This window comes from Hypanus sabinus, chromosome 15 (assembly GCF_030144855.1).
Source record: "Hypanus sabinus isolate sHypSab1 chromosome 15, sHypSab1.hap1, whole genome shotgun sequence".
Taxonomy (NCBI): domain Eukaryota; kingdom Metazoa; phylum Chordata; class Chondrichthyes; order Myliobatiformes; family Dasyatidae; genus Hypanus; species Hypanus sabinus.
Window position 1 is genome coordinate 88,870,872 of NC_082720.1, and position 26,738 is coordinate 88,897,609.

Below are 26,738 nucleotides of genomic sequence, written 5' to 3' on the forward strand. Positions count from 1 at the left end.
GCCTGGATTTGAGTGGGTGCTGAGGAGATTTACCAGGATGCTGCCTGGATTAGAGAGGGTGCAGAGGAGATTCACCAAGATGCTGCCTGGATTAGAGAGGGTGCAGAGGAGATTTACCAGGATGCTGCCTGGATTAGAGAGGGTGCAGAGGAGAGTTACCAGGATGCTGCCTGGATTAGAGAGGGTGCAGAGGAGATTCACCAGGATGCTGCCTGGATTAGGGAGGGTGCAGAGGAGATTTACCAGGATGCTGACTGGATTAGAGAGGGGGCAGAGGAGATTTACCAGGATGCTGCCTGGATTAGGGAGGGTGCAGAGGAGATTTACCAGGATGCTGCCTGGATTAGAGAGGGTGCAGAGGAGATTTACCAGGATGCTACCTGGATTAGAGAGGGTGCAGAGAAGATTGACCAGGATGCTGCCTGGATTAGAGTGGGTGCAGAGGAGATTTACCAGGACACTGCCTGGATTAGAGAGGGTGCAGAGGAGATTTACCAGGATGCTACTTGGATTAGAGAGAGTGCAGAGGAGATTGACCAGGATGCTGCCTGGATTAGAGTGGGTGCTGAGGAGATTTACCAGGATGCTGCCTGGATTAGAGAGGGTGCAGAGGAGATTCACCAAGATGCTGCCTGGATTAGAGAGGGTGCAGAGGAGATTTACCAGGATGCTGCCTGGATTAGAGAGGGTGCAGAGGAGAGTTACCAGGATGCTGCCTGGATTAGAGAGGGTGCACAGGAGATTCACCAGGATGCTGCCTGGATTAGGGAGGGTGCAGAGGAGATTTACCAGGATGCTGCCTGGATTAGAGAGGGTGCAGAGGAGATTTACCAGGATGCTACCTGGATTAGAGAGGGTGCAGAGAAGATTGACCAGGATGCTGCCTGGATTAGAGTGGGTGCAGAGGAGATTTACCAGGACGCTGCCTGGATTAGAGTGGGTGCAGAGGAGATTTACCAGGATGCTGCCTGGATTAGAGAGGGTGCAGAGGAGATTTACCAGGATGCTGCCTGGCTTACAGAGCGGGCAGAGGAGATTCACCAGGATGCTGCCTGGATTAGAGAGGGTGCAGAGGAGATTCACCAGGATGCTGCCTGGATTAGAGAGGGTGCAGAGGAGAGTTACCAGGATGCTGCCTGGATTAGGGAGGGGGCAGAGGAGATTCACCAGGGTGCTGCCTGGTTTAGAGAGGGGGCAGAGGAGATTCACCAGGATGCTGCCTGGATTAGAGAGGGTGCAGAGGAGAGTTACCAGGATGCTGCCTGGATTAGGGAGGGGGCAGAGGAGATTCACCAGGATGCTGCCTGGTTTAGAGAGGGGGCAGAGGAGATTCACCAGGATGCTGTTTGGATTAGAGAGTGGGCAGAGGAGATTCACCAGGATGCTGCCTGGATTAGAGAGGGGGCAGAGGAGATTCACCAGGATGCTGCCTGGATTAGAGAGGGGGCAGAGGAGATTCACCAGGATGCTGTTTGGATTAGAGAGGGGGCAGAGGAGATTCACCAGGATGCTGCCTGGATTAGAGAGGGTGCAGAGGAGATTCACCAGGATGCTGCCTGGATTAGGGAGGGTGCAGAGGAGAGTTAACAGGATGCTGTCTGGATTAGGGAGGGTGCAGAGGAGATTTACCAGGATGCTGCCTGGATTAGAGAGGGGCAGAGGAGATTCACCAGGATGCTGCCTGGATTAGAGAGTGTGCAGAGGAGATTTACCAGGATGCTGACTGGATTAGAGAGGGGGCAGAGGAGATTTACCAGGATGCTGCCTGGATTAGGGAGGGTGCAGAGGAGATTTACCAGGATGCTGCCTGGATCAGAGAGGGTGCAGAGGAGATTTACCAGGATGCTACCTGGATTAGAGAGGGTGCAGAGAAGATTGACCAGGATGCTGCCTGGATTAGAGTGGGTGCAGAGGAGATTTACCAGGACACTGCCTGGATTAGAGAGGGTGCAGAGGAGATTTACCAGGATGCTACCTGGATTAGAGAGAGTGCAGAGGAGATTGACCAGGATGCTGCCTGGATTAGAGTGGGTGCTGAGGAGATTTACCAGGATGCTGCCTGGATTAGAGAGGGTGCAGAGGAGATTCACCAAGATGCTGCCTGGATTAGAGAGGGTGCAGAGGAGATTTACCAGGATGCTGCCTGGATTAGAGAGGGTGCAGAGGAGAGTTACCAGGATGCTGCCTGGATTAGAGAGGGTGCAGAGGAGATTCACCAGGATGCTGCCTGGATTAGGGAGGGTGCAGAGGAGATTTACCAGGATGCTGACTGGATTAGAGAGGGGGCAGAGGAGATTTACCAGGATGCTGCCTGGATTAGGGAGGGTGCAGAGGAGATTTACCAGGATGCTGCCTGGATTAGAGAGGGTGCAGAGGAGATTTACCAGGATGCTACCTGGATTAGAGAGGGTGCAGAGAAGATTGACCAGGATGCTGCCTGGATTAGAGTGGGTGCAGAGGAGATTTACCAGGACACTGCCTGGATTAGAGAGGGTGCAGAGGAGATTTACCAGGATGCTACTTGGATTAGAGAGAGTGCAGAGGAGATTGACCAGGATGCTGCCTGGATTAGAGTGGGTGCTGAGGAGATTTACCAGGATGCTGCCTGGATTAGAGAGGGTGCAGAGGAGATTCACCAAGATGCTGCCTGGATTAGAGAGGGTGCAGAGGAGATTTACCAGGATGCTGCCTGGATTAGAGAGGGTGCAGAGGAGAGTTACCAGGATGCTGCCTGGATTAGAGAGGGTGCAGAGGAGATTCACCAGGATGCTGCCTGGATTAGGGAGGGTGCAGAGGAGATTTACCAGGATGCTGCCTGGATTAGAGAGGGTGCAGAGGAGATTTACCAGGATGCTACCTGGATTAGAGAGGGTGCAGAGAAGATTGACCAGGATGCTGCCTGGATTAGAGTGGGTGCAGAGGAGATTTACCAGGACGCTGCCTGGATTAGAGTGGGTGCAGAGGAGATTTACCAGGATGCTGCCTGGCTTAGAGAGGGGGCAGAGGAGATTCACCAGGATGCTGCCTGGATTAGAGAGGGTGCAGAGGAGATTCACCAGGATGCTGCCTGGGTTAGAGAGGGTGCAGAGGAGATTTACCAGGATGCTGCCTGGATTAGAGAGGGTGCAGAGGAGATTCACCAGGATGCTGCCTGGATTAGGGAGGGTGCAGAGGAGATTTACCAGGATGCTGCCTGGGTTAGAGAGGGTGCAGAGGAGATTTACCATGATGCTACCTGGATTAGAGAGGGTGCAGAGAAGATTGACCAGGATGCTGCCTGGATTAGAGTGGGTGCAGAGGAGATTTACCAGGATGCTGCCTGGATTAGAGAGGGTGCAGAGGAGATTTACCAGGATGCTGCCTGGCTTACAGAGCGGGCAGAGGAGATTCACCAGGATGCTGCCTGGATTAGAGAGGGTGCAGAGGAGATTCACCAGGATGCTGCCTGGATTAGAGAGGGTGCAGAGGAGAGTTACCAGGATGCTGCCTGGATTAGAGAGGGTGCAGAGGAGATTTACCAGGATGCTACCTGGATTAGAGAGGGTGCAGAGAAGATTGACCAGGATGCTGCCTGGATTAGAGTGGGTGCAGAGGAGATTTACCAGGACGCTGCCTGGATTAGAGTGGGTGCAGAGGAGATTTACCAGGATGCTGCCTGGATTAGAGAGGGTGCACAGGAGATTCACCAGGATGCTGCCTGGATTAGGGAGGGTGCAGAGGAGATTTACCAGGATGCTGCCTGGATTAGAGAGGGTGCAGAGGAGATTTACCAGGATGCTACCTGGATTAGAGAGGGTGCAGAGAAGATTGACCAGGATGCTGCCTGGATTAGAGTGGGTGCAGAGGAGATTTACCAGGACGCTGCCTGGATTAGAGTGGGTGCAGAGGAGATTTACCATGATGCTGCCTGGATTAGAGAGGGTGCAGAGGAGATTTACCAGGATGCTGCCTGGCTTACAGAGCGGGCAGAGGAGATTCACCAGGATGCTGCCTGGATTAGAGAGGGTGCAGAGGAGATTCACCAGGATGCTGCCTGGATTAGAGAGGGTGCAGAGGAGAGTTACCAGGATGCTGCCTGGATTAGGGAGGGGGCAGAGGAGATTCACCAGGGTGCTGCCTGGTTTAGAGAGGGGGCAGAGGAGATTCACCAGGATGCTGCCTGGATTAGAGAGGGTGCAGAGGAGAGTTACCAGGATGCTGCCTGGATTAGGGAGGGGGCAGAGGAGATTCACCAGGATGCTGCCTGGTTTAGAGAGGGGGCAGAGGAGATTCACCAGGATGCTGTTTGGATTAGAGAGTGGGCAGAGGAGATTCACCAGGATGCTGCCTGGATTAGAGAGGGGGCAGAGGAGATTCACCAGGATGCTGCCTGGATTAGAGAGGGGGCAGAGGAGATTCACCAGGATGCTGTTTGGATTAGAGAGGGGGCAGAGGAGATTCACCAGGATGCTGCCTGGATTAGAGAGGGTGCAGAGGAGATTCACCAGGATGCTGCCTGGATTAGGGAGGGTGCAGAGGAGAGTTAACAGGATGCTGTCTGGATTAGGGAGGGTGCAGAGGAGATTTACCAGGATGCTGCCTGGATTAGAGAGGGGCAGAGGAGATTCACCAGGATGCTGCCTGGATTAGAGAGTGTGCAGAGGAGATTTACCAGGATGCTGACTGGATTAGAGAGGGGGCAGAGGAGATTTACCAGGATGCTGCCTGGATTAGGGAGGGTGCAGAGGAGATTTACCAGGATGCTGCCTGGATCAGAGAGGGTGCAGAGGAGATTTACCAGGATGCTACCTGGATTAGAGAGGGTGCAGAGAAGATTGACCAGGATGCTGCCTGGATTAGAGTGGGTGCAGAGGAGATTTACCAGGACACTGCCTGGATTAGAGAGGGTGCAGAGGAGATTTACCAGGATGCTACCTGGATTAGAGAGAGTGCAGAGGAGATTGACCAGGATGCTGCCTGGATTAGAGTGGGTGCTGAGGAGATTTACCAGGATGCTGCCTGGATTAGAGAGGGTGCAGAGGAGATTCACCAAGATGCTGCCTGGATTAGAGAGGGTGCAGAGGAGATTTACCAGGATGCTGCCTGGATTAGAGAGGGTGCAGAGGAGAGTTACCAGGATGCTGCCTGGATTAGAGAGGGTGCAGAGGAGATTCACCAGGATGCTGCCTGGATTAGGGAGGGTGCAGAGGAGATTTACCAGGATGCTGACTGGATTAGAGAGGGGGCAGAGGAGATTTACCAGGATGCTGCCTGGATTAGGGAGGGTGCAGAGGAGATTTACCAGGATGCTGCCTGGATTAGAGAGGGTGCAGAGGAGATTTACCAGGATGCTACCTGGATTAGAGAGGGTGCAGAGAAGATTGACCAGGATGCTGCCTGGATTAGAGTGGGTGCAGAGGAGATTTACCAGGACACTGCCTGGATTAGAGAGGGTGCAGAGGAGATTTACCAGGATGCTACTTGGATTAGAGAGAGTGCAGAGGAGATTGACCAGGATGCTGCCTGGATTAGAGTGGGTGCTGAGGAGATTTACCAGGATGCTGCCTGGATTAGAGAGGGTGCAGAGGAGATTCACCAAGATGCTGCCTGGATTAGAGAGGGTGCAGAGGAGATTTACCAGGATGCTGCCTGGATTAGAGAGGGTGCAGAGGAGAGTTACCAGGATGCTGCCTGGATTAGAGAGGGTGCAGAGGAGATTCACCAGGATGCTGCCTGGATTAGGGAGGGTGCAGAGGAGATTTACCAGGATGCTGCCTGGATTAGAGAGGGTGCAGAGGAGATTTACCAGGATGCTACCTGGATTAGAGAGGGTGCAGAGAAGATTGACCAGGATGCTGCCTGGATTAGAGTGGGTGCAGAGGAGATTTACCAGGACGCTGCCTGGATTAGAGTGGGTGCAGAGGAGATTTACCAGGATGCTGCCTGGCTTAGAGAGGGGGCAGAGGAGATTCACCAGGATGCTGCCTGGATTAGAGAGGGTGCAGAGGAGATTCACCAGGATGCTGCCTGGATTAGAGAGGGTGCAGAGGAGAGTTACCAGGATGCTGCCTGGATTAGAGAGGGTGCAGAGGAGATTCACCAGGATGCTGCCTGGATTAGGGAGGGTGCAGAGGAGATTTACCAGGATGCTGCCTGGGTTAGAGAGGGTGCAGAGGAGATTTACCATGATGCTACCTGGATTAGAGAGGGTGCAGAGAAGATTGACCAGGATGCTGCCTGGATTAGAGTGGGTGCAGAGGAGATTTACCAGGATGCTGCCTGGATTAGAGAGGGTGCAGAGGAGATTTACCAGGATGCTGCCTGGCTTACAGAGCGGGCAGAGGAGATTCACCAGGATGCTGCCTGGATTAGAGAGGGTGCAGAGGAGATTCACCAGGATGCTGCCTGGATTAGAGAGGGTGCAGAGGAGAGTTACCAGGATGCTGCCTGGATTAGGGAGGGGGCAGAGGAGATTCACCAGGGTGCTGCCTGGTTTAGAGAGGGGGCAGAGGAGATTCACCAGGATGCTGCCTGGATTAGAGAGGGTGCAGAGGAGAGTTACCAGGATGCTGCCTGGATTAGGGAGGGGGCAGAGGAGATTCACCAGGATGCTGCCTGGTTTAGAGAGGGGGCAGAGGAGATTCACCAGGATGCTGTTTGGATTAGAGAGTGGGCAGAGGAGATTCACCAGGATGCTGCCTGGATTAGAGAGGGGGCAGAGGAGATTCACCAGGATGCTGCCTGGATTAGAGAGGGGGCAGAGGAGATTCACCAGGATGCTGTTTGGATTAGAGAGGGGGCAGAGGAGATTCACCAGGATGCTGCCTGGATTAGAGAGGGTGCAGAGGAGATTCACCAGGATGCTGCCTGGATTAGAGAGGGTGCAGAGGAGAGTTACCAGGATGCTGCCTGGATTAGGGAGGGGGCAGAGGAGATTCACCAGGATGCTGCCTGGTTTAGAGAGGGGGCAGAGGAGATTCACCAGGATGCTGTTTGGATTAGAGACTGGGCAGAGGAGATTCACCAGGATGCTGTCTGGATTAGAGAGGGTGCAGAGGAGATTTACCAGGATGCTGCCTGGATTAGAGAGGGGGCAGAGGAGATTTACCAAGATGATACCTGGATTAGAGAGTGTGCAGAGGAGATTCACCAGGATGCTGCCTGTATTAGAGAGGGGGCAGAGCAGATTCACCGGGATGCTGTTTGGATTAGAGAGGGGGCAGAGGAGATTCACCAGGATGCTGCCTTGATTAGAGAGGGTGCGGAGGAGATTTACCAGGATGCTGCCTGGATTAGTGAGGGTGCAGAGGAGATTTACCAGCATGCTGCCTGGATTAGAGAGGGGGCAGAGGAGATTTACCAGGATGCTGCCTGGATTAGGGAGGGTGCAGAGGAGATTTACCAGGATGCTGCCTGGATTAGAGAGGGTGCAGAGGAGATTTACCAGGATGCTACCTGGATTAGAGAGGGTGCAGAGAAGATTGACCAGGATGCTGCCTGGATTAGAGTGGGTGCAGAGGAGATTTACCAGGACTCTGCCTGGATTAGAGAGGGTGCAGAGGAGATTTACCAGGATGCTACCTGGATTAGAGAGAGTGCAGAGGAGATTGACCAGGATGCTGCCTGGATTAGAGTGGGTGCTGAGGAGATTTACCAGGATGCTGCCTGGATTAGAGAGGGTGCAGAGGAGATTCACCAAGATGCTGCCTGGATTAGAGAGGGTGCAGAGGAGATTTACCAGGATGCTGCCTGGATTAGAGAGGGTGCAGAGGAGAGTTACCAGGATGCTGCCTGGATTAGAGAGGGTGCAGAGGAGATTCACCAGGATGCTGCCTGGATTAGGGAGGGTGCAGAGGAGATTTACCAGGATGCTGACTGGATTAGAGAGGGGGCAGAGGAGATTTACCAGGATGCTGCCTGGATTAGGGAGGGTGCAGAGGAGATTTACCAGGATGCTGCCTGGATTAGAGAGGGTGCAGAGGAGATTTACCAGGATGCTACCTGGATTAGAGAGGGTGCAGAGAAGATTGACCAGGATGCTGCCTGGATTAGAGTGGGTGCAGAGGAGATTTACCAGGACACTGCCTGGATTAGAGAGGGTGCAGAGGAGATTTACCAGGATGCTACTTGGATTAGAGAGAGTGCAGAGGAGATTGACCAGGATGCTGCCTGGATTAGAGTGGGTGCTGAGGAGATTTACCAGGATGCTGCCTGGATTAGAGAGGGTGCAGAGGAGATTCACCAAGATGCTGCCTGGATTAGAGAGGGTGCAGAGGAGATTTACCAGGATGCTGCCTGGATTAGAGAGGGTGCAGAGGAGAGTTACCAGGATGCTGCCTGGATTAGAGAGGGTGCAGAGGAGATTCACCAGGATGCTGCCTGGATTAGGGAGGGTGCAGAGGAGATTTACCAGGATGCTGCCTGGATTAGAGAGGGTGCAGAGGAGATTTACCAGGATGCTACCTGGATTAGAGAGGGTGCAGAGAAGATTGACCAGGATGCTGCCTGGATTAGAGTGGGTGCAGAGGAGATTTACCAGGACGCTGCCTGGATTAGAGTGGGTGCAGAGGAGATTTACCAGGATGCTGCCTGGCTTAGAGAGGGGGCAGAGGAGATTCACCAGGATGCTGCCTGGATTAGAGAGGGTGCAGAGGAGATTCACCAGGATGCTGCCTGGATTAGAGAGGGTGCAGAGGAGAGTTACCAGGATGCTGCCTGGATTAGAGAGGGTGCAGAGGAGATTCACCAGGATGCTGCCTGGATTAGGGAGGGTGCAGAGGAGATTTACCAGGATGCTGCCTGGATTAGAGAGGGTGCAGAGGAGATTTACCATGATGCTACCTGGATTAGAGAGGGTGCAGAGAAGATTGACCAGGATGCTGCCTGGATTAGAGTGGGTGCAGAGGAGATTTACCAGGATGCTGCCTGGATTAGAGAGGGTGCAGAGGAGATTTACCAGGATGCTGCCTGGCTTACAGAGCGGGCAGAGGAGATTCACCAGGATGCTGCCTGGATTAGAGAGAGTGCAGAGGAGATTCACCAGGATGCTGCCTGGATTAGAGAGGGTGCAGAGGAGAGTTACCAGGATGCTGCCTGGATTAGGGAGGGGACAGAGGAGATTCACCAGGGTGCTGCCTGGTTTAGAGAGGGGGCAGAGGAGATTCACCAGGATGCTGCCTGGATTAGAGAGGGTGCAGAGGAGAGTTACCAGGATGCTGCCTGGATTAGGGAGGGGGCAGAGGAGATTCACCAGGATGCTGCCTGGTTTAGAGAGGGGGCAGAGGAGATTCACCAGGATGCTGTTTGGATTAGAGAGTGGGCAGAGGAGATTCACCAGGATGCTGCCTGGATTAGAGAGGGGGCAGAGGAGATTCACCAGGATGCTGCCTGGATTAGAGAGGGGGCAGAGGAGATTCACCAGGATGCTGTTTGGATTAGAGAGGGGGCAGAGGAGATTCACCAGGATGCTGCCTGGATTAGAGAGGGTGCAGAGGAGATTCACCAGGATGCTGCCTGGATTAGTGAGGGTGCAGAGGAGAGTTACCAGGATGCTGCCTGGATTAGGGAGGGGGCAGAGGAGATTCACCAGGATGCTGCCTGGTTTAGAGAGGGGGCAGAGGAGATTCACCAGGATGCTGTTTGGATTAGAGACTGGGCAGAGGAGATTCACCAGGATGCTGTCTGGATTAGAGAGGGTGCAGAGGAGATTTACCAGGATGCTGCCTGGATTAGAGAGGGGGCAGAGGAGATTTACCAAGATGATACCTGGATTAGAGAGTGTGCAGAGGAGATTCACCAGGATGCTGCCTGTATTAGAGAGGGGGCAGAGCAGATTCACCGGGATGCTGTTTGGATTAGAGAGGGGGCAGAGGAGATTCACCAGGATGCTGCCTTGATTAGAGAGGGTGCGGAGGAGATTTACCAGGATGCTGCCTGGATTAGTGAGGGTGCAGAGGAGATTTACCAGCATGCTGCCTGGATTAGAGAGGGGCAGAGGAGATTCACCAGGATGCTGCCTGGATTAGAGAGGTTGCAGAGGAGATTTACCAGGATGCTGACTGAATTAGAGAGGGTGCAGAGGAGATTCACCAGGATGGTGCCTGGATTAGAGAGGGTGCAGAGGAGATTCACCAGGATGCTGCCTGGATTAGAGAGGGGGCAGAGGAGATTCACCAGGATGCTGCCTGGATTAGAGAGGGGGCAGAGGAGGTTCACCGGGATGCTGCCTGGATTAGAGAGGGTGCAGAGGAGATTCACCAGGATGCTGCCTGGATTAGAGAGGGGGCAGAGGAGGTTCACCAGGATGCTGCCTGGATCGGAGAGGGGGCAGAGGAGGTTCACCAGGATGCTGCCTGGATTAGAGGGCATGTGCTATCATGAGAGGCTGGGCAAACTCGGGTTGTTTTTTCTGTAATGGTGGAGGCTGAGGGAAGATCTGATGGAGGTTTATGAGTTTATGAGAGGCATAGACAGAGTGGACAGAAAATATCTGTTTCCCAGGGTTGAAATGTCTCATAGCAGAGGGCATGCCTTGAAGTTGAGAGGAGGTAGGTTCAAGTGGGATGTGGGGGGTAAGTTTTTTACTCAGAGAGTGGTGGATGCCTGTATTGTGCTGCCTGGTACAGTGGTAGAGGCAAGTACATTAGAGATTTTTAAGAAACATTTTGAGTATGAGGAAGGTGCAGGGATATGGACATTATGTAGGGAAGAGGGATTAATTTTGGGTGGGGTTTAGCTGGTTTGGCACACAACTGAGGGCTGAAGGGTCTATTCCTTTGCTGTCCTGTTCTATGTTCCGTGTTAAGCCAACCATCGGTGACGTTTTGAGTTTGCCACAATTGCCTCCTGTCAGGTATTACTTGTTTCACTGGGAACAAGCTACGACGAACAATTCAGATTCATTTATTGATCACGTGTCTATCAAAATTCACGATTCCAGAGTGTTTAATGTCATTTCCCATACACAAGTGTGAAGGAGAACAAAATAATAGTTACTCCAGGTCTGCTGCAACACAAAAAAACACAGTAAGATAAAGAATACAATAATAAATAAAAACACAATAAAGATAAATACATTAGATAGCTTATCTGTACAGATTGATTGCATTGTAAAGTGACACTAGGCACAGGAGTGTCTGTACATAAGGTGACTGACAGGAAATGATAAAGTAGTGGTGGTTGGGGGTATTGAGGGGTGGGTTAGTGTGTGGAGGTGTTGATCAGCCTCACTGCTCCTGAGTTTGGTGGTCCTGGTGTGGATCCCAGTCCCTGACGGGAATGGGATAGACAGTCCATGAACAGGGTGATGTTACTGGCCCTTTTCCAGCACATTTCTGTATTCACAAAACATACAGAAAAATGCACCATTTTCAACCAACAGACCGAAGCACTTAGCCCACAAGTATCACCACCCATTCCAGTTTCCCAGGATGCTGACTGGTTACATCACTGTCTAGAATGGAGGCTCCAGTACACAGGATTAGAAAAAGCTACAGAGGATTGTAGAAAAAGAACTTTTTCCTTTTCTATTTTACAAGTTGGTTTAGATTGTCATTTGCCATAGATTGCCAGGATGTGAGGATACATTGAGTGAGCTCGAGCTTTTCTCTTTGGAGCAGGTGACTTGATAGAGGTGTACGAGATGATAAGTGGAGAGACAGAGGCTTTCTTCCAGGGTGTCACTTGGCTGTTATGAAGGATCATAATAATAAAGTGATTGGAGGAATGAATAGGGGAGATTTCAGGGGCAGGTTTCTGGCACAGAGGGTGCTGAATGCATGGACCGTGCTGGCAGGAGTGGCAAATACTTTAGCAACAGTCATGAGATTCTTAGATAAGTGGATGGAAGATTTAAAAAATGGAGAGTAATATGAGAGGGAAGAGTTAAAGTGATCTTCGAGTAGGTTACAAGGTCAACTCGGCATCGTGGGCTAAAGGGCCTGTGCTGTTCTATGTTCCGTTTTCCATGTTCCATGTTCTAGATCCAGTGAGCAGGCAGGCGTGACCAGAGTTTATTACAGAGTGAGTAGGACCACTGCCACGTTGCAGCAGAAGCTGGGGTCCAATGCTGACCTGCCCCGCTATCTGTGTGGAGTTTGCACGTCCTCCATGTGGCTGCGTGGCCCTCATCGGGTACCCCAGTGTCCCAGACATGTGGTTAGATTGATTATTCACCATGTTTGATAGTGGCAGAGTCGGGGCTTGGTGTGAGAGAGAAACAAGCGAATGAATAGGGAGACAGAATATAGCCAGTGGGGTGAGTGGCCTCCTCCTATGGGGCACGACCTCTGACTGGGGGTGCCGCGGTAGCGTAGCGGTTATCATGCTGCTATTACAGCTCAGGACGTCAGAGTTCAGAGTTCAATCCCAATGTCATCTGTAAGGAGTCCGTGGAACGTCTGGCTTTCCTTTGGTTGATCCGGTTTCCTGCCGCATTCCAAACACGCACCGGTTAGTAGTTTAATTGGTCACTGTAGATTGTAGACAGTGTGCTGCTGGACAGTGCAGCTTATTGGCTGAATGTCTAAATAAAATGAAATTTTAAAAAACACACCCTCATAGCATAAGGCCGGATAATTCAGATGCTGTCCGTACCCGGATTAATGCCAGTCTCTGCTCTTTCTTCAGGATGCTGTGATGAGGGTCACAGAAGGGAGCCAGGAAGTGAACTCAACACTCGAGTTGGAAGAGGCGACACTGGGGGACACCGGATGGTACAACTGCAGCATCAAGGGCTATTACCCCGATCAGTCAGAACACAAATCTCTTCACATTACTGTGCTGGGTGAGAAATCCATTCACTTTCCAGAAGGAGATTGTAGAGATACGTTGCAGACGGTCCCTTCCAGCCCACCGATTTAATCCCAGCCTAATCACAGGACAACTTACAATGACCAGTAAAACCCACATGTTCCACAGGAGAAAGTACAAACTCCTTAAAGACTGTGCCCAAACGGAACTCCAGACTCCGATGTTCCGAGCTGTAATAGTGTTGCACTAACTGCTACACTACCGTGATGCCCCTTTGAGGGGTATAGATAGGGTAAATGCAAGCAGTCTTTTCCACTGAGGTTGCATGAGGGGTTAGGGGTGAAAGGGAAAATGTTTAACGGGAACTTAAGGGGAAACTTCTTCACCCAGATGATGGTGAGAGCATGGAATGAGCTGCCAGTGGAAGTGATTGAGCAGGTACGATAGTATCATTTATGAAGAATTTGGACAGGTACCAGGAGGTTGTGGACTTGCAGGAATATGGGAAGAACACAGGAAATTGGGACTAGCTGGGTGGCCAGCATGGACTGGATGGGTTGAAGGGCCTGTACCCCTCTGTGTCTGTGCCACTGCAAGTAAGATTTTCATTGCGCCTTTGCATATGACAACAAACTTCTTTATTGACAGTAGAACCAACCACTGCCCTCCACCACCCTCCTCTGTCGGGCAGAACTGGTCCTCACCATGAACGATTTTTCTTTCAGTTCTTCCCACTTTCTCCAAATGCAAAGGTTTAGCCACATGCACTTGCAATGCCTGCCTTTCCGTTGGCTACGTAGAACAGTCTATGTCCAAAGCCATCCCTGGTCATACTCCCACCTCTTCCTATTACATTGACCGACCATATTGGTACTGCATCATGTTCCCATTCTGAGCTCATCAATTTTACCTTTAACTTCCACCCTGTCCTTAAATTCACTTGGCCTATCTATGACACCCCCTCCCTTTTCTTGATAACTCTGTTACAAACTGTTAACCAACATTTTTTATAAATCTACTAATCCCCATGCTTAGCTTAATTATACCTCTTCCCATCCTTTTCTCATTTCTTTGCCTCTAACCCATCTCCTCCCAGGATACAGCTTTGCACTCCAGAACATTTCTTGTCTTTATCTACCAATAGTTTCAATAGTTCCATTTAATAGGTTTACAATATACCACCTGAAATTCTTGTTCTTCACAGAGATCCACAAAAACAGAAGAGTGGCCCAAAGAATATGTGACAGTAAAACCGTTAGAACCCCAAAGCCCCCCCCACTCTCCCCTCCCACACACAAGCAACAGAAAAGCTACAACGTTCTCCCACCCCAACTTACTTCAGCAAAAGGCATCAGCACTCTCCAGCCACCAAGCAAGACCGTGATCTGCAGTCTAACAAAATCTATTCACCAAGTCCAGAGCCCCCGACGGTCGATCCGCTGTTCCCGATGTTCCGTTTTCTCCCGTGACATTTCAGTCGGTGGCATCAGTGTAGAGTCGGCTTGTCCACGGGGCTGCAAAGCCTCGGGAACCCAAGGGTGCACTCATGGGCTATGGAATAGTGGCATCGTGAGCCCCCAGGAGTGGGTCCCACCACCAGAAGCAAACAACGTCGCAGTGTAACTCTACCTCAGGGATTCTGACAGAACCCCATCCACCTTGAAAAAAGAAGAAGAGAGACATTAAAGGCAGAAACTAAGCTGTGGCCTGCAACTAACGGGCTCCTGAATCTGCTGTGGGGTTGACTGGCTTCATGGCTGGACTCACTTTCGTGGTCTTCAGCTCTGAATTTTATTTGCTATCTGCTATTTGCATGATTTGTGTTTTTTTTTGCATATTGGGTGTGCGATGGTCTTTTTCAATGGGTTCCATGGTGTTTCTTTGTTTTGCGGCTGCCCGGGAGGAGACGAATCCCAAGGTTGTATGGGTATAGTCTATATACTTCGAATTTTGAACTTCAAACTTGGGTTGTTTTCTCTGGAGCAGCAGAGGTTGAGGGGAGATCTGATAGAGGTTTACTAGATTATGAGAGGCGTAGACAGAATGGAGAGACAGTATCTTTTTCCCAGGGATGAAATATTTAATACCAGAGGGTATGCATTTAAAGTGAAAGGGGTTGATTTCAAAGGAGATGAGAAAGCGAGATTTTTTTACACAGGGAGAACGTGCTGCCGGGGTGGTGGTGGAGTTGGAAATGCATGTGAGGCTGTTAGACAGACACATGAATGTGTAGGAATTGGAGGGATATGGATCACTGAAGAGATTACTTTAATTTGCCATCATGTTCAGAACAGATGAGGGCTGAATGGTCTGTTTCTGTGCTGTATTGTTCTATAGGGTGGTGGGTGGAGATGCATCTCTACCAAAGGAGGTGTGAGGTGCTCCTTCCCTCCACTGGCCTGCAGGTCACCCTTGGGCAAGGTGTAGCACCTACTGAGACCCCGATCAGGGTCATGTGAAGCCATGGGTTCAGGTGGTGGATGGTCGTATGAGCAGGCGGTGCAGATCACAGGTCCTAGTTATGCTACCACTGTCGCCAGGGATACAATAGAACATAGAACATAGAACAGTACAGCACATTACAGGCCCTTCAGCCCACAATGTTGTGCCAACCCTCAAACCCTGCCTCCCAAATAACCCCCCACCTTAAATTCATCCATATACCTGTCTAGTAGTCTGTTAAACTTCACTAGTGTGTCTGCCTCCACCACTGACCCAGGCAGTGTATTCCACGCACCAACCACTCTCTGAGTGAAAAACCTTCCTCTAATATCCCCCTTGACCTTCCCTCCCCTTACCTTAAAGTCATGTCCTCTTGTACTGAGCAGTGGTGCCCTGGGGAAGAGGTGCTGGCTGTCCACTCTGTCTATTCCTCTTAATATCTTGTACACCTCTATCATGTCTCCTCTCATCCTCCTCTCCAAAGAGTAAAGCCCTAGCTCCCTTAATCTCTGATCATAATCCATACTCTCTGAACCAGGAAGCATCCTGGTAAATCTCCTCTGTACCCTTTCCAATGCTTCCACCTCCTTCCTATAGTGAGGGGACCAGAACTGGACACAGTACTCCAAGTGTGGCCTAACCAGAGTTTTATAAAGCTGCATCATTACCCCCCGACTCTTAAACTCTATCCCTTGACTTATGAAAGCTATCACCCCATAAGCTTTCTTAACTACCCTATCTAACTGTGAGGCAACTTTCAGGGATCTATGGACATGTACCCCCAGATCCCTCTGCTCCTCCACAATACCAAGTATCCTGCCATTTACTTTGTACTCTGCCTTGGAGTTTGTCCCTCCAAAGTGTACCACCTCACACTTCTCCGGGTTGAACTCCATCTGCCACTTCTCAGCCCACTTCTGCATCCTATCAATGTCTCTCTGCAATCTTCAACAATCCTCTACACTATCCACACCACCAACCATCATCTCTGAAGAGTATTGATAATGTCTGGGCTCCCCTGTCTTGTAAAGATACTGCCCAAAAAAAGGCAATGGCAAACCACTTCTGTAGAAAAATTTGTCAAATACAATCATAGTCAAGGCCATGATCACCCATGTCATAGGACACAGCACTTAATAAATGAATGAACTGTTAAGTGTTGGTAGATGGCAGTATTGTCAGTGTCCAGTATTGACACGATGAGTCAGACGGCCTGCCTCTGTCTGTCTGTCTGTCTGCATTGGGACGATGAACCAGACGGCCTGCCTCTGTCTGTCTGTCTGTCTGCATTGGGACGATGAACCAGACGGCCTGCCTCTGTCTGTCTGTCTGTCTGCATTGGGACGATGAACCAGATGGCCTGCCTCTGTCTGTCTGTCTGGCTGCATTGGGACGATGAACCAGACGGCCTGCCTCAGTCTGTCTGTCTGTCTGCATTGGGACGATGAGTCAGACGGCCTGCCTCTGTCTATCTGCATTGACACGATGAGCCAGGCGGCCTGCCTCTGTCTATCTGCATTGACACGATGAGCCAGACGGCCTCCCTCTGTCTGTCTGTCTGCATTGGGACGATGAACCAGATGGCCAGCCTCTGTCTGTCTGTCTGCATTGACACGATGAGCCAGACGGCCTGCCTCTGTCTGTCTGTCTGCATTGACACGATGAGCCAGACGGCCTGCCTCTGTCTGTCTGTCTGTCTGCATTGGGATGATGAACCAGATGGCCTGCCTCTGTCTGTCTGTCTGCATTGACACGATGAGCCAGGCGGCCTGCCTCTGTCTGTCTGTCTGTCTGCATTGACACGATGAACCAGATGGCCTGCCTCTGTCTGTCTGTCTGCATTGACACGATGAGCCAGACGGCCTGCCTCTGTCTGTCTGTCTGCATTGACACGATGAACCAGACGGCCTACCTCTGTCTGTCTGTCTGCATTGACACAATGAGCCAGACGGCCTGCCTCTGTCTGTCTTTCTGTCAACCTGACTCTGTGATGACCTGTATGCAGAAGGTGTGGAATTCCTGTGCTTTGTGTTACAATGATCTTTTCACCTGTCTGCAGACAAAGGATTCATCGAGCTGAGGACAGAGCTGTCCGAGGTGGAGTACGCAGAGTTGTCCGAGGTGAAGATGTTTGCTGTCAACATCACGGCGTACCCAGCTCCCACCGTCAGGTGGCTGAAGAACAATGTGCCCTTCAATGAAAGGACCAACCAAGTGACCTTCAGCAACAAGTCCCTGGGAGAAAACAGGTATGTGGGCATCCATCCATGTGGCCATCCATCGGCAATGGCACCCCGGGGGTCAGAACCTACTCTCACTGGGCCTGCACCAAGGGAGAAACCATGGCAGTGTAGCGGTTTGCTTACGCAGGACGTTCTGGAGTTCAGAGTTCAATTCCAGCACTGTACACCCCACTGTGGGTGTCCCCAGTTTCATCCCACAGTCCAATCGGTTTGTAAGTTGTCCTGTGATTAGGTTACGGCTGCCTGTGGCAATGAACTCCACAGATTCACCACCCTCTGGCTAAAGAAATTCCTCCTTGTCTCCATTCTAAATAGCCCCCTCTGTTTTGAGGCTGTCCTCACAGTCTTAGACTCCCCCACCATAGGAGACATCCCCTCCACATCCACTCTATCAAGGCCTCTGGTCTTAGACTCACCCACTATAGGAAACATACTCTCCACATCCACTCTATCTGTGTACTCTGGTCCTAGACTCCCCCACTATAGGAAACATCCTCTCCACATCCACTCTATCTGTGTCCTCTGGTCCTAGATTCCCCCACTATAGGAAACATCCTCTCCACATCCACTCTATCTGTGTCCTCCAGTCCTAGACTCCCCCACTATAGGAAACTTACTCTCCACATCCACTCTATCTGTGTCCTCTGGTCCTAGACTCCCCATTATAGGAAACATCCTCTCCACATCCACTCTATCTGTACCCTCTGGTCCTAGACTCCCCCACTATAGGAAACATCCTCTCCACATCCACTCTATCTGTGTCCTCTGGTCCTAGACTCCCCATTATAGGAAACATCCTCTCCACATCCACTCTATCTGTACCCTCTGGTCCTAGACTCCCCCACTATAGGAAACATCCTCTCCAAATCCACTCTATCTGTACCCTCTGGTCCTAGACTCCCCCACTATAGGAAACATCCTCTCCACATCCACTCTATCTGTGTCCTCTGGTCCTAGACTCCCCATTATAGGAAACATCCTCTCCACATCCACTCTATCTGTACCCTCTGGTCCTAGACTCCCCCACTATAGGAAACATCCTCTCCACATCCACTCTATCTGTGCCCTCTGGTCCTAGACTCCCCCACTATAGGAAACATCCTCTCCACATCCACTCTATCTGTGTCCTCTGGTCCTAGACTCCCCATTATAGGAAACATCCTCTCCACATCCACTCTATCTGTACCCTCTGGTCCTAGACTCCCCCACTATAGGAAACATCCTCTCCACATCCACTCTATCTGTGCCCTCTGGTCCTAGACTCCCCCACTATAGGAAACATCCTCTCCACATCCACTCTATCTGTGTCCTCTGGTCCTAGACTCCCCATTATAGGAAACATCCTCTCCACATCCACTCTATCTGTGTCCTCTGGTCCTAGACTCCCCACCATAGGAAACATTCTCTCCACATCCACTCTATCTGTGTCCTCTGGTCCTAGACTCCCCACTATAGGAAACATCCTCTCCACATCCACTCTATCTGTACCCTCTGGTCCTAGATTCCCCCACTATAGGAAACATCCTCTCCACATCCACTCTATCTGTGTCCTCTGGTCCTAGACTCCCCATTATAGGAAACATCCTCTCCACATCCACTCTATCTGTACCCTCTGGTCCTAGACTCCCCCACTATAGGAAACATCCTCTCCACATCCACTCTATCTGTGTCCTCTGGTCCTAGACTCCCCATTATAGGAAACATCCTCTCCACATCCACTCTATCTGTACCCTCTGGTCCTAGACTCCCCCACTATAGGAAACATCCTCTCCACATCCACTCTATCTGTACCCTCTGGTCCTAGACTCCCCCACTATAGGAAACATCCTCTCCACATCCACTCTATCTGTGTCCTCTGGTCCTAGACTCCCCATTATAGGAAACATCCTCTCCACATCCACTCTATCTGTACCCTCTGGTCCTAGACTCCCCCACTATAGGAAACATCCTCTCCACATCCACTCTATCTGTGCCCTCTGGTCCTAGACTCTCCCACTATAGGAAACATCCTCTCCACATCCACTCTATCTGTGTCCTCTGGTCCTAGATTCCCCCACTATAGGAAACATCCTCTCCACATCCACTCTATCTGTGTCCTCTGGTCCTAGACTCCCCATTATAGGAAACATCCTCTCCACATCCACTCTATCTGTGCCCTCTGGTCCTAGACTCCCCCACTATAGGAAACATCCTCTCCACATCCACTCTATCTGTGTCCTCTGGTCCTAGACTCCCCCACTATAGGAAACATCCTCTCCACATCCACTCTATCTGTGTCCTCTGGTCCTAGACTCCCCACTATAGGAAACAGCCTCTCCACATCCACTCTATCTGTGTCCTCTGGTCCTAGACTCCCCCACTACAGGAAACATTCTCTCCACATCCACTCTATCTGTGTCCTCTGGTCCTAGACTCCCCCACCATAGGAAACATCCTCTCCACATCCACTCTATCTGTGTCCTCTGGTCCTAGACTCCCCATTATAGGAAACATTCTCTCCACATCCACTCTATCTGTGTCCTCTGGTCCTAGACTCCCCCACTACAGGAAACATCCTCTCCACATCCACTCTATCTGTGTCCTCTGGTCCTAGACTCCCCACTATAGGAAACATTCTCTCCACATCCACTCTATCAAGGCCTTTCAACGTTCATCAGGTTTCAACGTGATCCTCCTTCATTCTTCCAAATTCCAGTGAGTATAGGTGCAGAGCCATCAGACACTCCTTATATGACAATCCATTCAATTTAGAATCCTTTTTGTGAACCTCCTTTGAACCCTCTCCAATATTAGCACATCCTTTCTTACATAAGGGGCTCAAAACTGTTCACAATATTCCAAGTGAGGCCTCACCAATGCCTTAAAGAGCCTCAACATTACATCCTTGCTTTTATATTCCAGTCCTCTTGAAACGAATACTAACATTGCATTTGCCTTCCTCACCACAGACTCAACCTGCAAATTAATTTTCAGGGAATCCTGCACAAGGACTCCCAAGTCACTCTATATCTCAGATTTTTGAATTTTCTCTGCATTTAGAAAATAGTCTGCCCTTTTGTTCTTCCAAAGTCCAACACTGTATTCAATCTGCCATTTCCTTGCCTATTCTCCTAATCTGTCTCTCTCCTTCGCTAAAAGTAACTATTGTTTTCTCTGGAGCAGTGGAGGCTGTGGGGATTCCTGATTGTAAGATTATGGCGTCATGGATCAAGGAGGCAATCAGAGTCTTTTAATTATTTGTTGAGATGCAGGGTGGAACGGACCCCTTCAACCCTTAGAGCCAGGCTGCCCAGCAACCTTCAATTTAACCCTAGCCTAATCACAGGGTAACTTACAACAGCCAATGAATCTACCAACTGGTACATCCTTGGACTGTGGGAGGACGCTGGAGTACCCGGAGGTATGCAGTCAAGGTGAGAATGTACAAACTTGGATCATGTGCAAGGTAGTGTGTTCAGCAGAGACATTGTGGGCCAAATGGCCTGTTACTGTGCTGTTATATGTTCTATATTTTTAATGGTAGGTGATTGAAAGGTATTCAAGGGGACCTTGTAAATGGATCTTAGAAAGTTTATCTGCAGGGCAAATCATTTAATATATTTAAAATGGAGGTTGATAGATTGTTGATTAGACAAGTTGTCAAGGGTTACAGGGAGAGGGCAGGAGAATGGGGTTGAGAGGGAAAATAAATCAGCTTTGATGGACCAAATTGCCTGATTCTGTTCCTGTGTCTCATAGTCTTATGATCTAACAGTTTACAGACAGAAAATGCTGAAAACACTCAGCAGGTCAACCAGCATCCGTAGAGGAAGAAACTCAGAGCTAGAAATTTGAACTGAAGAAGAGAAATATGTAGCTGAGGTTCTGTGGTGGTAGATCTCTCTGTGGACTAGGAAGGGGTGAGGGGTTAACGTCCACACCTCGAGCTGAGCTGAATGGTTTCTGTGCCTCCTCTCAGGTATCAGTGTACCCTCAATCTCATCCGAGTGAAGGAGGAAGACTTTGGGAATTACAGCATCCAGGTCTGGAATGAGGATGACAAGAAAGAATTGACCTTCACCCTGAGCGTAAATGGTAAGGAATTCTCTACTTCACTCTTCTTCAGAGGGAATCACAGCAATACTAGATTACAGTTCTTTTTTTCTGCTTTCCTTCCTCTTTCCCCCCTTCCTTTCTTTCTTTTGTTCTTCTCAATAAGCCTGGACAACTAAACTACACCTGTGTGACTAACTATCGGTACGTCTTTGGACTGTGAGAGGAAACCAGAGCACCTGGAGGAAACCACACAGTTCACAGGGAGAACGTGCAAACTCTTTACAGTCAGTGGCAGAGTTGTACCTGACTCACTGGTGCCGGAGCAGAGTTATACAAACTGCTATGCTATGATACACATGAATTGCAGTTTCAAATTATAACACAGTCATCTCTATCCAGAACACCCTCTAACCCCTGAGGGGGCCACAGTTCCCAGAAAACACCATTGTACTTGTGAACACAACATTCTCCTTAGCCAGGCAGAGCCCTGGACCTGTGAATGGTCATCTTGGCCAGGCCCGGGAGCAGTTCTATCAGGAGATACCCCAGGCAACCTTTCCCCTCCGTAATAGGTGACTGTAGATCAGGAGCTGAAACTTGAGAAGCAACCCCTTCAGGTATTCGAAGGAGCTGCAACCTCTCCCACTCCATATAAATGAGGCATACTGATTCCTTCCAGCTGCAGAATGGACAAGTGGACAGGTTGTCAGTGAACCAACTCAGAAGTGGGTTGCACCGTACTGCCCTCTGCAAAACCTTCCACCCCAGGTCCCCAAAGTATGGAGGAAGGATCCCTGCATAAAGAGGCTTCCACTGGGGATATCTCTCAAGGCAGAAGAGCTGGGTGGTAAAACAGACTGCCACCGCGTGGCAAACAGCTTACTGTTCTCTCAAGAAGAGAACAGGTCACATGTCCCACCTCAGAGGCTGACTGACATTAATTTCTAGCCAATGGGGAGATAATCACGGACTGATACAGCCAATCAAAACAGAGAAGGTCATATTGCCTGTGCAAACCCCTTCTAAAGAACCACCTCCTTATCTCTGTGCAAAAAATGATTCCCGTACATTTCCTTTCTTTAACCCTTCCCTCTCTCACCTTCAACCTAGGTCCTCTGGTATTTAATATCTCTACCTGGGAAAAGGATTCTGAATGTCAGTCTCATAATTTATCTTCTTTCGGGTCTTCCCTCAGCCTCCAGAAAAAAACAATCCAAGTTTGTCCAACCTCTCCTGACAGCTAGCAATCTCCAATCCAGGCAGCATCCTGGTGAACCTCTTCTGCATCCTCTCCAAAGCCTCTACACCTTTCATAGAGCACAGTACAGACCCACACACTAAAGAAATTCAGCAGGTCAGGCAGCATCCATGGAAAGGTTGACTGTTTATTCCTCTCCGTGGATGCAGCCCTGACCTGCTCTATTCCTCCAGCATTTTGTGTGTGTTATTGAGAATCTCTTGTGTTTCTAGTACAGGCCCTTCAGCCCAGCTATTTAACCTACTCTAAGATTAATCTAACCCTTTCCTCTTACATAGCCCTCCATTCTTCTATCATCTACGTGTCTAAGAGCCTTTAAATGTCTGTATTGTGGCGACCCACTTCCCAGCGCACTCGAACCAGCTCACAAAGCGGCGCGCGCTGGCATTGAGGCCGGTCCCAAAGAGGGCGCCAAGCCTGCTTCACCAGCAAGGGGAAAAGCCCGCGCGCAGGACGGGACTGTGAATACGCGCCCCCTACAACATTCCCGCCCAGGGAGGGTGGGAACAGGAAGGCTTTAAAGCGAGGCTGCGAAGTTTGAATAAACCTCTTTTGGAACTGCAGCTCACCGACTCCGTGTCGTTATTTCAGCGTTGCATGTAGCACACTGCTACAATTGGTGACCCCGACAGCCCAAATGATATTTGGGCCAGAAATGAACAACACCACATCTGTTCATGCGGTTTCGTTGAAACTGCCAAGCTTCTGGACGCTGCGACCTCACCTACGGTTCCAGCAAGCAGAAGCCCAATTCCACATTCGGCAGATAACCTCAGAGGACACACGTTACTACTACGTGGTGAGCTCCCTCTACCAGGAGACAGCCGCCCAGGTTGAGGAGTCCGCCCCAGCGGACAGCAAGTACACAGAATTCAAAGCCTTTTCAGACTTCAAGGACTTTCGGACTCTCAGAGCGGGCTGCCCGCTTACTGCACCTGGATGGTTTGATGAACGAGATGCTGTCCCTGGCCGGAGGTCACAAGCCCTGCCTCATGTTTGAGCAGGCATTCCTGGAGCAGCTGCCTGAGGACATACGCCTGCTGCTGACCAACGCGGATTTCTGCGACCCCCGGAAGGTGGTGGCCCGGGTAGACATGCTGTGGAAAGCCAAGAAGGAGAGTGAGGCATCCGTCGCACAGATCACCAGGCCACGCTCCCAGCAGCAAACCAGACCAGGCCCGGCCACAGAGCCCGCTAACCCCAGAGGCAGGGGTGAGGAGACCAATGAACAATGTTGCTTCTACCACCAGCGGTGGGACGCAGAAGCCCGCCAGTGTAGCCCGTTCTGCAAGTTCCCGGGAAACGCCAGGGCCAGCCGCCGCTGATGGCTATGGCCGCTGGCCATCGGGATAGCCTCCTGTATGTCTGAGAGAAGCAGTCGGGACGCCGCTTTTTGGTCGACACCGGGGCCGAGATCAGCGTCTTACCTCCAACGAGTTACGACACCCACAGCAGAGAACTGGGTCCCACCCTGAGGGCTGCAAACGGCAGCACAGTAAGGACCTACGGCACCCGTATGGTGTGGCTACAGTTCGGCTCCAGCCAGTTCACGTGGGACTTCACACTGGCCGCCATAGCCCAACCGCTTCTGGGTGCAGATTTTTTGCGGGCTCAGAGCCTACTGGTCGACCTGCCCAGGAAGAGACTGGTCCACACCGAGACCTTTCAGACATTCTCCCTGGGTGCAGCCCAGTTGCCAGCCCCTCACCTCGGCTCCATCACGCTGTCCAACAACAACTTCACCAGAGTCCTGGCAGATTTCCCATCAGTTCTGGCACCGCAGTTCATGGCAGCCATGCCCAGACATGGTGTACAGCACCACATCTCGACACAAGGACCACCCCTCCATGCCTGTGCTCGAAGGCTTCCCCCGGACAAGCTCCTGCTGGCGAAGGAGGAGTTCAAGAGGATGGAGGAATTGGGGATCATCCTGCGGTCCGACAGCCCATGGGCCTTCCCCCTGCACATGGTGCCCAAAGCGACAGGGGACTGGAGACCATGCAGCAACTACCGCAGACTGAACGAGGCTACAACACCAGACCACTACCCTGTGCCGCACATTCAGGACTTTGCAGCAAACTTGCACGGATCTTCTCCAAGGTAAACCTCATCCGGGGATACCATCAAATCCCAATGCATCCGGACGATATCCCCAAAACGGCTCTCATCACCCCTTTCGGCCTTTTCGAGTTCCTCCGCATGCCGTCCGGCCTGAAGAATGCCGCACAGACATTCCAGCGGTTAATGGACGCGGTGGGACGCAACCTGGACTTCGCTTTCATCTATTTGGATGACATCCTCATAGCCAGCAGCAGTCGTCAGGAGCATCTGTCCCAACTCCGTCAACTCTACACCCGACTGAGTGAATACTGTCTAACAATCAACCCGGCCAAATGCCTGTTTGGACTCAACACCATCGATTTCCTGGGCCACAGGATTACTAAAGACGGGGCAACCCCTCTGCCCGCTAAGGTAGACCCAGTCCGCCATTTCCCCCAACCTAACACAATCAAAGGCCTTCAGGAATTCGTGAGTATGGTGAATTTCTACCACCGTTTCCTCCCTTCAGCTGCCCGAATCATGCGCCCCCTGTTTGCCCTGATGTCGGGTAAGGGCAAGGACATTACCTGGGACGAGGAGTCCGCCGCCGCTTTCATTAAAACCAAAGAAGCCTTAGCAAACGCCACGATGCTGGTGCACCCCAGAATGGACGTTCCTACCGCCCTCACAGTGGACGCATCCAACACGGCAGTTGGAATGCTGGAACAACTCATCGAGGGGCGCTGGCAACCCCTGGCGTTCTTCAGCAAACACCTGCGGCCACCCAAGCTCAAATACAGTGCTTTCGACCGGGAGCTGGTGGCGCTATACCTGGCAATCCGGCATTTCAGGTACTTCCTAGAAGGTCGGCCCTGCACCGCATTCACGGACCACAAACCGCTTACCTTTGCATTCACGAAAGCATCCGACCCCTGGTCGTCCCGCCAGCAGCGACATCTGTCCTACAGCTCCAGGACCTCCCCGTAGGCCCAGGTGAGAGGACCCTCCTCTGTGACGTCACCACTGGCCAACCCCGCCCCGTTGTCCCGGCAGCCTGGCGGCGGCGCATTTTCAACTCCATTCACAACTTAGCACACCCCTCCATCAGGACAACCATCCGGATGGTAGCCAACAGGTTCGTTTGGCACGGTCACCGCAAGCAGGTCAGTGAATGGGCCAGAATGTGCATGCACTGCCAGACGGCCAAGGTGCAGCGGCACACCAAAGCTCTGCCACAGCAGTTCCACCCCGCCCACCGGTGTTTCGACCATATTCATGTGGATATCGTGGGCCCCCTGCCGGTGTCACGAGGAGCATGGCACCTGCTGACTATCGTGGACCGGTTCACATGATGACCAGAGGCAATCCCGCTCACCAACACCACCTCCGAATCTTGCGCCCGGGCACTGATCGCCACCTGGGTATCTCGCTTTGGTGTACCGGCCCACATTACCTCCGACAGAGGCGCCCAGTTCACCTCCAGCCTGTGGTCAGCTATGGCCAGCCTGTTGGGAACGCAGCTGCACCACACAACTGCCTACCACCCACAGTCGAACGGGCTAGTGGAGCGTTTCCACCGTCACCTGAAGTCGGCCCTCATGGCCCGCCTGCGAGGAGCCAACTGGGCGGACGAGCTTCCCTGGGTCCTTCTCGGCATCCGCACTGTGCCCATAGAGGATCTGCACACCTCATCGGCCGAGTTGGTGTACGGCGCACCCCTGGTCGTCCCAGGAGAGTTCATACCGACCCAAAGGGGGCAAGAGGAAGAACCCGTAGCAGTCCTGGGCAGACTACGCGAGAGGCTCGGTAACCTGGCCCCCATACCCAATTCACAGCACGGGCGGAACCCGACCTGCGTACCCAAAGACCTACAGAACTGTAAGTTCGGTTTTGTACGATGGGGCGGACATCGGGCACCGCTACAGCGGCCCTACGAGGGGCCGTTTACGGTGATCAGAAACAACGGGTCCACACTCGTACTGGACATTGGG

At 51.4% G+C, this 26,738-nt stretch overlaps 1 protein-coding gene across 1 annotated transcript in view; it reads left to right on the top strand.

Annotated features, from left to right (window-relative positions):
* pdgfrb (platelet-derived growth factor receptor, beta polypeptide) overlaps nucleotides 1-26,738 on the top strand; it is a 157,609-nt gene that overhangs the window by 79,342 nt on the left and 51,529 nt on the right. Inside the window, exons 6-8 of the mRNA XM_059990686.1 lie at nucleotides 12,607-12,763; nucleotides 17,231-17,420; nucleotides 21,373-21,488. Of these exons, the coding sequence (XP_059846669.1) occupies nucleotides 12,607-12,763; nucleotides 17,231-17,420; nucleotides 21,373-21,488 (463 nt within the window). The remainder of the gene's footprint in view (nucleotides 1-12,606; nucleotides 12,764-17,230; nucleotides 17,421-21,372; nucleotides 21,489-26,738) is intronic.